The sequence below is a fragment of the Mauremys reevesii genome, linkage group 6 (genome assembly GCF_016161935.1).
Source record: "Mauremys reevesii isolate NIE-2019 linkage group 6, ASM1616193v1, whole genome shotgun sequence".
Classification (NCBI taxonomy): domain Eukaryota; kingdom Metazoa; phylum Chordata; order Testudines; family Geoemydidae; genus Mauremys; species Mauremys reevesii.
Window position 1 is genome coordinate 42573125 of NC_052628.1, and position 14439 is coordinate 42587563.

Genomic DNA, 14439 nt, shown 5'->3' on the forward strand with positions numbered 1-14439 from the left:
GCAAGTGGAAGACTTTAGTTTGTAAAAGGCTGACATTCCCAGCCTCGTGGCTGCTTTTGTGCCATACTAACATGAGCTGGAGCCTTTGTTATCAAGTCATGCTGCTCTCTAAATGCTTTGTTTTATAATTCAGCATTTGGTAAGGACTAGGAGCTCTTTAAAACGGAGATTGCTCATGGAGATTTTCATTGGAACATGACTCTTCCAGAGATTTTGAAGTTTTTGTGTTAATTAAATTAAGATATACAGTAATATATTGAGAGCTAAACACTGACTGAAGAAAGTCAGTGCAGTGGAGATAGTGGCATGTAACCTGTGAGCCTGGCGCAAGTCATCCTGTAGTAGCTGGATGGAATGGCTTAGGATAGGCTGCCACAATGTACATCTGGCTCTGTGTTGCTTCTCCTCTAAGCAGGAGCACATGATCTCACCTTGGCTGGTCACTGATCCCTGTGTGATGATAGCGTACATACTGATCGGATTAAGGTTTGGCCATGCCAGTTTCCCTCTACAGTAGGCCTGCACAACTCATAAAGCAGCGAGGGCCATATTACTCCAAAGAAAACAGCTGAGGGCCGAAACTCCCTGCCCCCGCCTAAAATACCACCCCCAGCACCACCCGCCCTCCCCTCCCGAAATACATCTCCCACCCCACCGCTACCCGGCCCCACGGAAACAACCACACCCCCCGGTGAAGTATAAAGCCTTGCCGCCGCTGCCTGCCTGCCTGCCTGCCTGCTTGGCTTGTCATCCCCCCATGAAATAAGGGGAGGGGAAAAGGGGGACAGTTTGAAGGGACTGGATGTGACTGTCCAACACACAAACACAGGGGCCGAAGGGAGCCCGGGGGGGGGGCAGTGTGATAGGGGCCAGGGAGAGGGAAGGTCCCTAGACCAGGGGAGGGGGCAGAAGTTGGCGCAGGGCAGGTGCAACACACACACACAGACGTCTCCTCCAGCGATTTCCTGGCTGCCCACAGACAGATCAAAGCCCCCCATCCCTGATCACTAAGGAGGCTGCCCTGGGACCAACCAGCGCAGTAGCCGCCCCGCCCCCAACCAAAGGAGGGGTCTTGAGGGGGTCTTGGCACCATCCCCCCACCCAAGCTGCGGCTCGAGCCTAGGCCGGGTGCCCCTCCCGTCGCTTGGCACTTACCGGCTCTGCCTCATGCCCAGTGGTTCCTGCCTCAGCGGGCCCCGGAAGTGAGGCACCCATTGTACGCCAGGCGGGGGGAGTGGGAGACGGAGACACGTGAGCTTCTGGCTGTTAGGGCGGTTGGAGCGTGGTGCACGGGGCTGTGAGGCGGGGCCCCCCCTGGGCAGGGGGCAAACCTAGCAGCCCCACCCCGCCACTTGCCTGTGTGCTGCACAGTGAGCCTACGCGGGCTGCATGCAGCCCGGGGGCCGCATGTTGTGCAGACCTGCTCTACGGAATGCTCTGTAGGCTGTTACAGCCCTGCAGGCAGTCCTTGTAGGCTATCGTGCCCTGGTATGTTGTCACAGAGGCATACTTTAGAGCAGGGGTCTCAACCTCAAATGACCACGAGGGCCACATGAGGGCTAGTTCATTGGCCCGAGGGCTGCATTACTGACACCCCCGACCTTGGCTGCCCCTGCCCCCACTCCACCCCTTCATGAGGCCCTGCCCCTTCCCTGCCCCCATTCCAACCCCTTTCCTGAAGTCCCCACCCCAACTCCGCCCCCTCCCTGCCTCCAAAGGGAGCATGAGGGGTGTGACGGGGGCTCAGGGCAGAGAGTTGAGGTGCAGAAGGGGCTTGGGGTACAGGCAGGGGGTTGGGGTGCAAGAGGGGCATGGGATGCAGCAGGGGGCTCAGGGCAGGGAGTTGGGGTGTAGCAAGGAGCTGGGGTGTAGCAGCGGGTTGGGGTGCAGGTAGGGGGCTCAGGGCAGAGGATTGGGGTGCAGAAAGGGTGTTGGATGCAACAGAGGACTCAGGGCAGGGGTGCAGGCAGGGGGCTTAGGGCAGGGAGTTGGGGGGTGGGGTGCAGGAGGGCTTCAGGCTCCAGGGTGGCAGCGGCGCACACCGGGGCCAGGGCAGGCTGCTGGCCCCCCGGCCCTGGTCCCGCTCCCACTCCGGGAAGTAGCTGGAACCATGTCCCACAGCCCCTGGGGGAGGGCGGACTCAGGGCTTCACATGCTGCTTGCCGCGCCTCCAGGTACCTCCCCCGAAGCTCCCATTGGTCACGGTTCCCCGTTCCTGGCCAATGGGAGCAGTGGAGGGGGCGGTGCCTGGAACAACAGGGCAACACGCAGACGGAGCCCTCTGCTTCTCCCCCTCCCCAGGCCACAGGGACGTGATGCCAGACGCTTCAGGGAACGGCACGGGGCTCGAGGGGGGCAATCCTGCAGCTGTAGTTTGCACACCCCTGGTCGGGACCTAGCGGCCCATGGGCTGCGTGTTTGAGATCCCTGCTTTAGAGACTACCTCTCTCCTTGTGTGGTACTGCAGTGGTTGAACTCAGCTGAGGTGCCCAAGCTAAGAGATTCCAGATATAAATCTGGAGGAGGTCTGGAGGCAAGAAGCTTTAAATGTAGAGTCATAGGCTCAGGAGCTCGCTCTCCACATTGGTTCAACAGTGCCCAAGACAGCTGAGGTTTAATGCTAACTGCAAGCCTATCATATTTATTCAGGATCTCTCTACAGTGGTAAATTAAGGGGAACTATTTTATTGGTGGTGAGACGTGAATGATCATTAAAATTGAAATTTTGTATGTCTTGTGCTTCAGGCACATTAAAAAGAAATTGAAGTTCATAAATACTTACCCAGATGCCCTTATTTACAACATGTGGCTTCTCTACTTTTTTCCCCTGCAATGTCAGCCTACACCACCCATTTGGCCATCCAGCACCAATTGCACATATGTACAGGAAAAGACTGGACTAAGCCTTAAATATGTAACCCTTCAGCTCTTTCTCTAACTTTAATTTTAATTCTCAAAAGGGTTGTTTAGAGTAAGTAGCTATACAGCTGCTAGATCTTATCAGTTTTGATAAATATTAAAAGTATTTTCTTAGGTGCCTTATAGGTGTCAAAACCTTTCTGCTTCAGATCATCATTTCTTCACCTAATACATGAGAAACACTTTTGTCTGACACAACAGAGCATATTAATTTATATTACAGCCTTAAGCGGTCTTGGATCTGGCCTATTCATATTTGGTTTAATTTTTTGCATGGTACTGAACACCCACAACTTCTCTTAACTTAATTGCAAATTGAAGGAGCTGTGTGCTTTGCAAGACAAGCTCATTATCTGGTTAGTGATTCTAGTTTTGACAGTGATAATGTAGTAAGATTCTCCTATAATGTCATAAAAACTCAATGTATATAATTTTATGTCTGTGTTAATAAACATAAATATATTTGTACACGTCTCAACCTGTCTCTCCTTAAGCTTCCTTTCTTTTTCATTTTCCAAAAAGAGGGGTGACATGGTTGGAAGGATAGGCTAGAACACTGATTTTTGGCAGCTATGTTTTGAATACACAATGTGGGTAAAGGGGAGCGGCACACAAGATTTAGAATAAACCTAAATTTACCATGGCAAAAGCTGACCTTGTTATTTTTCCATTCTCTCCTATCTCTAACACTGTTGACTATATGGCCATCCTATGTCATATAGGTCCTTAAACTGGGTATTGTTCTTGATTCCCTTTTCTTTCTCTACACACTGTACATCCATGCTGTGTTCAGAACTTGCCTCCGCTGAGACAACACTTCTGAGACTCTGTTCCTTTCTAGCCACTTCATCCCCTTCTTTATTACTGTGGCCACCTTATCTTTGGGCTTCCTGACATTCATATTGCTCCTCTCTAGGTCTATTCAAAACACTTCTGCTAAAATCATCTTCCTGACCCATTCTTCTGACCATGCCCCAAAGGTGTAGACATTGAAATAGAAAAGTTAAGGAGAGGAAGTTGAGGGACAGATTTTGTCTTCTATTCTACACTGTGAATGTACAAAATGTGGAGTAAACTCTGCATATTATTTGGGGGCCTGGCAGCAGAATCTGTACTTTAACAATTGAATTGGCTGGCTTTTTTCCAGCCACTGGAAAATATAGATCTCATGATCAACATGTCCTCCACAGTTATGATTGCTAACCAGGAAAAGAGGAGGCAGGAAGCCAAAAAAAAGAAGACTTTAATAAAACGTACATTCTTACTAGATTACCAGTTGAAACAAATGGATATGGAACAAATATTATTAAACATAAGATTGTGAACCTTAGCTGGAATAACTTGCACTCACAAAGCCTCTTTACATGCTGAAAACTGTTTCAGTACACCATGAGGGAGAGAACACGGCAGAATAGAAAACGCTTATACAGGATGTTTAAAATACATATTGATCAAGTATGTCTCATTATTGGCCTCAGTACAAGCCAGGAATTCAATGAGAATTGGGAGGGGTGGGGTTTTAATGTATATATGTTTCTGAACAAAAAAAAACCCCTACATTAAACTGGAGTGAAGGTTAAGAATACTTATAGAGATGATAAGCGCTATGGGAATGTTGTAATTATCCGAAAAAAAACAGATATTAGTAACCTGTGGGAAGTTAATGCTGCTGACAAGAAGAAAACTGAAGCTTTTGAAGTATGCTGCCGACAAAGACTCTTCCATATTTCCTGGATGGAAAAGAAGACTAATGTTGATGTTAGAAATATGATTGGAGAGAAGCAGACCCTGATGTCGGAAATTAATATATGCAAACTTGTGTACTTTGGAAATAACCTTGAGAAAGTTATTATGGAAGGAATGATGAAAGGTCATTGTAGTAGGTGACAACTAGCAAAGAGATAGATGGATGGTATGTGGCAGATCACTGGAAGGTCTGCTGCTGAGTGCTTGAAGTTAGTGTAAGGGCTTCTGAAAATTCTGCTATTATGTCACTGATGTTCAGACATGAATACGTGGATTTACTTTATTAGTAATCCATGAGATTGATCCTTAACATGTTTAGATGAACTCGGAGTTTAAAACTGTGTGACAGGATGGTCAGTCTCAAGAGGCCGCTTGAATTATTTTTTGCTTACAAATTTAGTTCTTTCCTGTTCTGGATGGTCTAGTTTTGTGTGAGGTGGATGAACATGATGTGATGCGTTCATTGCTGTGGCTGGCTTTCTTTTGCTTTCTCTCTGTTCTACCCGAAATATCAGGAAAAGGGCAAATATGTACACCTGTGTAAGAGCTACTGTTGGTGATTACTATTGACTGGAAGAGCCAGAGTACCCAAGCTCTGCTGCGGGAACAGGTAGAGCAAGTTAACAAACGGGAACCTAAGGCACAGGAAACAGTATAAAAACAGCCCCCTCAGGAGGATGGAGATAGCTAGGGAAGCTCTGATTCAGAGCTGGCTAATGAAGCTTGCATAGTTGGGAGATCAGAGCCTTATATTGATTATACTTAATTTATAGATAGCTGGGAATGGGGGTGTTTTCTGGTCCCTTTCCCCAAGGGACTATTAAATTCAACTTCTTTTTCCTTATCTAGACCAGCCTCTTAGTCTATGACAGGCTGTTGAACAACCTTAACTCTGTCCTTTAGTGACACCAGCCTCCCTCTTTTCTTATTACGGCTTTATCCTGCAAACCCATACTCATGCAGTTAGGTCCAGATCTTCAAAGTATTTAGGTGCCTACTCCCTTTGAGGATCTGGGCCTTAGTGTTTTGCAGAATCTACACATTGTGATATGTCATTTAAGATCAATTACTTTTCAGGATTAAACAAAGACTGTGAATGGCTTGCCAACTACAAAACCAGTTCCTCCTCTCTTGGTTTTCACACCTCAGCTGCTAGAAGAGGGCCTCATCCTCCCTGATTGAACTAACCTCGTTATCTCCAGCCTGCTTCTTGCTTGCTTATATATACCTGCCCCTGGAAATTTCCACTACGTGCATCCGATGAAGTGGGTATTCACCCACGAAAGCTCATGCTCCAAAACATCTGTTAGTCTATAAGGTGCCACAAGACTCTTCTGCTGCTTTTTCAGATCCAGACTAACACGGCTACCCCTCTGATACTTTTCTTAGGATTTAAAGATGCTCAGCCATAGTCTGTGAATTCCTAATAGTTTAAAAAGCCAGTGTAATTAAGTGATCATACATCTCTTTGGTCTTTGGAATATTTGACTTGCATGGGACCACTATTTTCTGGCACATCAAGAATAGTATGTATTTGGAGAGGATGCTACATGTCATACACATTTTTCTACATGATTTGTTTAAGAAATGTGATCATGTAATTTAAAAAATATACTATTCTGTAATGCATGCACACACCAGAGGTGGAGTTAATGTTGCCTATGCTTTCTTAATATTGTTATTTCCTGATATTGAGTGTTTAAACATGTAATGTATATGTTCTTTTAGTATATCTTTTTTTTCTTTACTAGATTGTGGTGATATATAGCTCTCTATGCATACAAAACAGATATTGCATATCTCTGAAAATGCAGCTCATGAGGTTCTCCTATTGTGCATGTTTCTGATTCTGCATTTTGTGACTTTGGACTGAAATAGGAAAACTGTCTCTGAGCTTTGCCCTCTCATCTCCAATTTTTTTACACCAGCATAATAGTTTTTCCTAGTAGGAATGCACACCTAAGACGTTATTGATCTAGTTGTCGTTCAATTGCTTACAGTAAATTAGTTCAACAGAAAACTAGGTTAAAGATTGAAAATATTGGCTACTGTCACGATTACAGGGCCTCCTCTTGTCTGATCTCTCTGAGTGCACCCCTACAGGTGATGATCCTTATGCTTTTACCTCTCCTGGAATGATATTATGAGATTCTCCCACATGTAGACTGGGCCTTGGGTTACAGTACGCCGTGGATCCACTGTGGTTACTCCAGCAGGTCCAAATGGGTTCATCTCCTGCTGTTCCTCCCTTGGGGAACTTATAACCAGTGGTAAACAAAGTGATTAGAAAACGCTAAACAATACCTTGATTTAAGAGGGTTAACTGTAGGAATAAAGCATAACGAGAAAAATATTTTAAAACAATACATAGGCTTGCATACAGACTATCTTACATGGAGGCTTGCCATCATTTGTCAGAGACTGTAGGCAGGCCTCCCTTTGCTGTCTCTCTCAAATAACTGACCTGCCTTGCCTTGAGAGCGAATCACTTTTATCCAGCTGCAGACTCTTTATCTCAGTTTCCTAGGCTTGCGTCCTGCTGCCCAAACCAGTTTGTTGCGCTCCACTGGGAAGTCAAGCCAGCATCCTCCAGGCCAGTTTTCTTGGTAACAACCCTCAAGTGTTTGTGAGGGGTGTCTTATCCCAATCCATTGTTTAATTTGCCTGTTTGTTTCCCTACAGCCCTGTTGATTTAACCCTGTGCACTCCTACAATAAACATTCCAATAATTAGGTCACAATATTATATTAATAAATTAGTACAGAGCAGTCCCATGTAAAAGCAGAAGATTAAAACAAAAAGTCTAGTCCTTCCAGGTCTTTTTTCAATTAGAACAGTTCCATTTGAAAATTCACTTGAGATTTTTTTTAAATAACTCAACAAAATTGCAAACAGCAGAGGCAATATTATATTGAATTTAAATAGTACACATTCCTCTGTAATGTAAATATTATTGAGAGACCAAATAAGGTGCAGAAAATACCTTTAAAGGTACTTTAAATTAACAGCACTTGTGTCTTGAAAGGAAATTGCAGAAAATCTATCTTACACATTTTCTTTTTTAATTTTGCTTCATCCCTTTAAAAAATAGCTTTCCAAATTGTTGATGGTTTGGCAGCAGGGAGAGTGATGTCAGCTCTTTCATTGTGAAAGATCTGCTTTCTTTTAAACGGCCTTATGGCATTTCATCAAGTTTTGGTGATTCAGCTGAATTAAAAACCAACTGTATTTGAGTCTAAATTCCCCTAACTGCTAAACCAAACATATTCCTTTCCACAGAGTCATCGCTAGATGGCCTGCCTTCAAAAAGCACTGAAATTCTATATCCCACAGAATCAGAATTAAATGACACAGTGAAAGAAAATGTATCCTTTTAATTCGGAATTGTTAATCAGAATCTGTCAGTACCCTCTGTATTATCTCTTAATCTGACTAGCTAATTCATTAATGAAATGCAGAGTTTTACAAAATCTTGTAGATTATTTTCAGGGAATCACTTTCTCCTCCTCTTGGATAAGCAACTTGAAATTTGTTTTCATGAAGTGAATTTAAAGGATAGGGTTTGTATCCAAAAAAAATGTTGATGGGTGGGGTTTTTATATTGAAGAAACTTTCACCTTCATTTAAAATTCCAGGCTTACCATAAACTAAAACTTCAAAGGCATAATAAAACTGTAGGCCTACTAATTGTAGTCAATTTATTTTGGAGAAAAAACATTCTTAAAGGCAGAAATCCAAGACAGAGGAATTCAGAGTTGTAAAACCATTTGTGACTTTTCTTCAAGCTCTTACTTGCTCTGGGCAAAATTAATCAAAATTTACATTATTCTTCTTGCCATTTGAAAAAAGGCATTACCTCATACATTACACTATTAATTGCCAAAATAAATGGTTGCATACTAAGGGGTTAGGTCTGCTCTATGGGGGTAAGAGGGGGAAGTAGAACACTCATAAAGTCTATTATGAAGGAGAAACCACTTCATTTTTGGTAATACTGTATACATGGACATTAATTCATAATGAATTGCCTTAGAGTGGCTATAGCATTATATAATATATCTATCCAAATATCAAAAGAATTCATCTTGATTAAGGGACATTGTAGACTCCTTTAGGCACACAGTTTTTACTTACTGTGGCTGGGTGAAAGAAGATTCTATGAGTCATTACAAAACAGGATTGATTTCTGCATGTTCTATTCCTGATTATCACAAGTTTTGCAAATAATAAGTGGGGGGTGGGGGTGGGAACAACCCCCTATTAGTGTAGTCAATAGCAGCTTGTGTGTGCAGCAGGTATGTGTATGGATGAGCAATCTGTGTGCTTTGACTAGGATAAACACAGTTAATGTGTATGCCAGATTAATACCTTTCAAAGAATCAAAATATGAACAAGTCATCATTTTAGTGTAATCAGCTGCTTGAGTTGACTGTTTGAAATGGGGAAATGATCTGGAATAAGTAAAAAAAAAACAAAACAAAAGAACAGTTCCATTCTCTGTGCTTCCCAGAACATCTGTTTGTTTGGAAAAGTAAAATGCACTAAATGCTTGTCAGCTAACCTATGTTGCCTTATTCTTACTGAAATACCACAAATCCAAATAATCTATCATTTATTACAAGGCATTGCCTTATCTCTCCCCAGCATCTTAGTTTGAGCCATTGTCCACCATAGGTACTGGAACTAGGAGTGCTGGGGGTGCTGCCGCACCCCCCTGGCTTGAAGTGGTTTCCATCATATACAGGATTTGTAGTTTGGTTCAAATGCTCTCAGCACCCCTGCTATACAAATTGTTCTAGCACCTCTGTTGTCCATCATTCCTGTGGTCACCCAGATCCCATTCTTTTTTTCCTTATAGTTCCACTTCACCATTTGTCATTTATGGGTAGCAGCATCTTTCCTCTATAATACTAAGCATTTACATAGTGATTTGCATCTTCAGAATGGTTCATGAACATTAACCCTTACAGTTCACCTGGGAGATGAATGAGTGTTATCCCTGTTTCAGAAATGAAGGTAGAGAGGGTAAGTAACTTGCCCAAGACCACAATGCCAGAGCCATGATTAGAGTTCAGGAGTTCCTATCTTCTGATTCTGGGCATATACCACTAGACCACACACCTCTTTATTGCCAGTATATACTGTAATATTTTATACTTTTATACATATCTCAGTGTAAAGGCTAAACTACATTTTAAAATAAAATACCTCTGGGTTGGGAACCAGTCAAGTGTTAATCTACTGCAGAATATCAGTGTCAAGTTGTAAACCTCTTAGCCTTCCCTGGGGAGGCAGAGACACTGTAATTGAATACTGTGGCTTACCTGATACACCTTAGACTGCAGTACTGCAAATGGGTGTTTCTATTTCATATTTGAGACCAAAGGTGTCCTTTGATATTTTTAAAAGATCTAAAACAAATACAACTAAATGCACCTGAAATATAACTGTTTCATAGATAAAATTAAGATTTCAAACACCCCTATATTTTTTACATTTTTGACAGGCAGAAAAACCCCCACACACTTATTTTTAATGATCTGCAGTGATACAGGGCCTCAGTCAGAGCACAGAACTGAAGGGTGGGTGGGGCTGCGTGCGCATGTATATGTGAGTGAAGAAGGGCTACATATTAAATCATAATGTTGAATTTTGTGGAGTCTGAAATCATAGAAATTATTCATAAATTTACTCTTGTTCTGATTTACTGTAGTTTTTTTCAAGTGTTTAAATTGTGCCAGGTAAAATGTAATACCCTGAGTGAAATCCTGGCCCCATTGAAGTCCATGGGAGATTTTCTGTTGACATCAGCAGGGCCAGGACTTCACCATCTATATTTATTATTCTATTTTCAAAGATATAATCAATGAAAAAAAATTAGGAAGCAGAATAATTTGAAAAAAAAACCTGTTTTTATGTTGTCATGTCCCTTGAAGTTAAGCTTCAGAGAACACACAGCCTGTATTATGCCAGGCTGGTGCTGTTAATCTTCTATTCCAAATCCTTCATCTAGACTCAAAACGGCATGGTGTACCAACTAAAATCACCATGAAAGAGTGATGAATAGTGGGATATGTGTCTAAGTATCCAGAGTTGTAGTTCAAGTAAATGAGTTAAGATAGTTTGACTTCATTGTATAGGTATAGCACACAGCTAGGTGTTATCGACATGACAGTAAGAAATTATAGTCTGATAATGACCAGAGAGCCTGATCAGTTCCTTCAGAATCAGTATTCCATTAATTCTTCAAAGGTCAAGGTCATGGCTATTCCTCAAATAGTCTTATTTTAATAAAGTAACCGAAAATCTCAGAGTTTTGCAGAAAATTCATTATCACCATAAAGTAGCAAAAAAGGTCAGAAAATGTCTTTCCTCAATGAAGTAGCAAAAATATCTTATTTCTTTAATAATTCATTGCCTGAGAGAAGCCAAGAAGAGCCCTTGACATTTCAGCTTTCTCCTCCTTCACGGGAAATAATTGTTTCATATATCATGGAATAAAAAATGACAATTAATAAAAAAATAAAAAGATACACACAAACTTTGCTAGCCTGGGAGCCATCTGCATTTATAAAAGAGTATATTACAGTGGTCCGGGAGTTCTAATGAGTTTTCAGCTTTCATCTGGAATGAGTAGTAATCTGGTAATGAAGGCTGTACACCCAATGACACGTACAAAAATTTTTAAAATAAATGTATTCGAAAAGAGAGGAGGAGAGACTTTTCATACAGCTGTAACTAGAATGGGAAACCATTGTTGGCAAAGAACTATTGAAATCTTTTACGAATGAGTGGAAACATTCTGGAAATAATTTTTAGCAGCATTAAGGGAAAAACTGTAGGTTTTAAATGATTTAGCAGAAGAGTAAAAATTATAAATATTTTATCTGTGTTTCTGTAGAGAATAGCAGTATTGTAGATGGCACAGATATATTACAATCCAGATGGACTTAGTACCTTAAAACTTCCAGACTATATAAAATTTTTTGGACATTGTATCTTGGGTCACCAACTTTTTGGAAATGTTTGTGATACATGGGGAAGGGCTTGGTGTGTTAAGAAGTTTAGATTATCCATACAGGCTCTATTGTTCTTTAAACTGTAGCCCTTTTGGAAGCACTAACCATGAAGAAGCTATTTTGCTGTCATGTTGATGATTGTTTATTCTCTTACACAGAGAGAACATTAAGTAAACATTTTATGATCCAAAGATACCACAGAACTTTTATCTTTAGTTTTATTAGGTGTTTTCCTGTAGCATCTTATAGGAAGAAAAAAACTTTTAGCTAGAAGTAATTTATTAGTCTGCTTTTTGTAAAATTAAAAATGCATATACATTGATATGTATGTAAAACAGATTAATCACAAACTAATGCTATTTTTACATGAAACACCATTTTATACTGTTTAAATAGTGGTACTGTATATAATATCAAAATTACTATAATTGCAAAATGTCAGTTATTAAACTCAGACACTAGAGGTTTTTAATTTAAAACTAACTTTTTCCATTGTAAAGCACTTTGTGTCTCTGCATTTCCTTATAGATTTTATTTCAGAAAGGATAGGTTTGCAATGGACTCAATCAATTGCAAATTAGTTATACAGGGCAAATGTAAAGTTTATCATAAGAAAATATTTCAAGACGTGCAGTAGGGGCCAAAAGGTGAAGTCAGTGGGAGTCTTGATATTGACTTCAGTGGAACTAGGAATTGGCCTCGAACTGATAGTTGAAGCCGGAAAAAAGTGCAGGCTTTGTTATACAGCCAGTTTTTATTTAATACTCATTAAATATACAACGATGTTGTATCTTTTTTAACAACTATTTTTTCTGAGGTTGGTATTTTGATACCTATTTTCCCTCCCTTTGTAAAAACTCCCTTAATAAAAATGTACCGTAGCTGCAGAAATAAAGAGTTCCATATTCATTTCAGGCAGAAGAAAATATATTGTGAAGTGTTACAAAGCCTATATTTCAAGGAATGATAGACTAAACATTTATACATCACATCTTTGTCTATTGTTTAGGTTGTAATTATTGCTATATATGTTTTTAAAAAAATAAAATCTATACACTCTGCTTAGGATTCTGAAAGCATCTCTGTTAAAGAAAGCAGCAAAGAATCCTCTGGCACCTTATAGACTGACAGATGTATTGGAGCATGAGCTTTCGTGGGTGAATACCCACTTCGTAAAGTTAGAATAATTGTTGTAGGTTAAGTCTCCTGCTCATTCATTTGTGGGGACATTTTCCAGAGCACAAATAGAAGTTAAGTGCCCAACTCCTACTGACTTTCAATGGGAGTTGAGAACCTAATGGCCATTTGAGTTTTGAAAATATCCCCCTCTATTTCATCTGTTTTAAAAAAAGCTTTTTTGTGTTCGTTTTTCTCCATCATGTTGTGCTCTAGCCTTTGCTTAGTTAATGTGTACCGATACTATCTTTGTCCTTCCTTGCCTCCCATATTCTTTTCTTCCCCTTTGTTTAATTAGTTCCCTCTTTTCTTTAGGGATTTTGCTTGCAATTTTGTGCTGCTCATCTCAGCGGTCCAACAGCCAGGACAGTGTGGGCTACGGTAGAATTAAGCCAAGGTTGTGTTTACCCAATTCTGGGCCACCACCATAACTCTGAGAACCTGATGGTGCTCCTTAAGTTTCAGATGCCTGTCTCCAGCTTTCTATGAATGGACGTGCAGCCCACAATTCCTGCAGTGCTCACTGTCCCCTTGTATCACTGACATGCTTGTTCTTCCCCCTCCGTGTCCCCTATTCCCAGGCTTGTGTCAGGATCTTTGTAGGCGAGCGTAAAGTTACTTTCTGCAAAGCCTGGGCAGGGGGAAATTCTTCTCTGGCCAGATCTGAGGCTTTAACAGCTGCTTTACACTGCCACAGCATAAAAGAGCTGTAGCAGAGGACAGAATCCCTCACCATGTCTTGTATATCTTTATTGAGAGGCACCAAGCACACTCAGCAATAGTGCTGTTAAAACAATAAGCAAATGAGACAAGGAAAAAGGAGTTCAGTTTCTCAACTTATAAGTAGAAGACACTGTAATATTCAAAAGCTCACATGGTGTCAAACAGGGGTGGCTCCAGGCCCCAGCATGCCAAGCGCGTGCTTGGGGTGGCATGCCGTGGGGGGGCACTCTGCCAGTTGCTGGGACGGCGGCAGGCAGGCTGCCTTCGGCGGCTTGCCTGCGGAGGGTCCGCTGGTCCCGCGGCTTCGGTGGAGCCGTGGGACCAGCGGACTGTCTGCAGGCACGCCTGCGGGAGGTCCACCGGAGCCGTGGGACCGGCGACTGGCAGAGCGCCCCCCGCGGCATGCCGCCGTGCTTGGGGCGACGAAATGTCTAGAGCCGCCTCTGGTGTCAAATCTCTCAGATCTGCAAATGTTGGTTGATCCCACTGTCCTTTAATATTTTTCTTTTTTTAGTTTTAATTCCTCAGTAAGTTTCCAAAGAAAATTCTTAAATCTTGCTTTTGTCTCACAGATAAATGGTTATGTTGAGTGAGGTCATCTGAGTGGTTAAAGATTTCAGCGACGGGATAAATTGTATTACTACATAAGGGCATGTATTTATGTCCTTTGAGGATCTTGGAAAAGTTCAGATTAAAATTTGTGTTCTTATAGAAATGAAAAATGCAATACTTAGCACTCCTGAAGTTTTCACAGTGTTAGTCTGGCACTGACATTAGACAAAACTTGTGTCCATTTAATTAACATATGTTTTCTTCTGCTTGACATGGCAGGAAAAATCTCATGTTACTGTAAAGA

General features: G+C 41.7%; 1 protein-coding gene across 2 annotated transcripts in view; it reads left to right on the top strand.

Moving 5' to 3' along the window:
- ARSB (arylsulfatase B) overlaps positions 1-14439 on the top strand; it is a 96410-nt gene that overhangs the window by 64252 nt on the left and 17719 nt on the right. The window contains exon 7 of one of the 2 annotated variants that reach the window (XM_039544884.1): positions 13176-13741. The exons of the other annotated variant lie outside the window; for it this stretch is intronic. Within the exon in view, the coding sequence (XP_039400818.1) occupies positions 13176-13291 (116 nt within the window). The 3' untranslated portion in view covers positions 13292-13741. Of the gene's footprint in view, positions 1-13175; positions 13742-14439 lie in introns of those variants that run through there. 2 annotated transcript variants of the gene reach the window in all.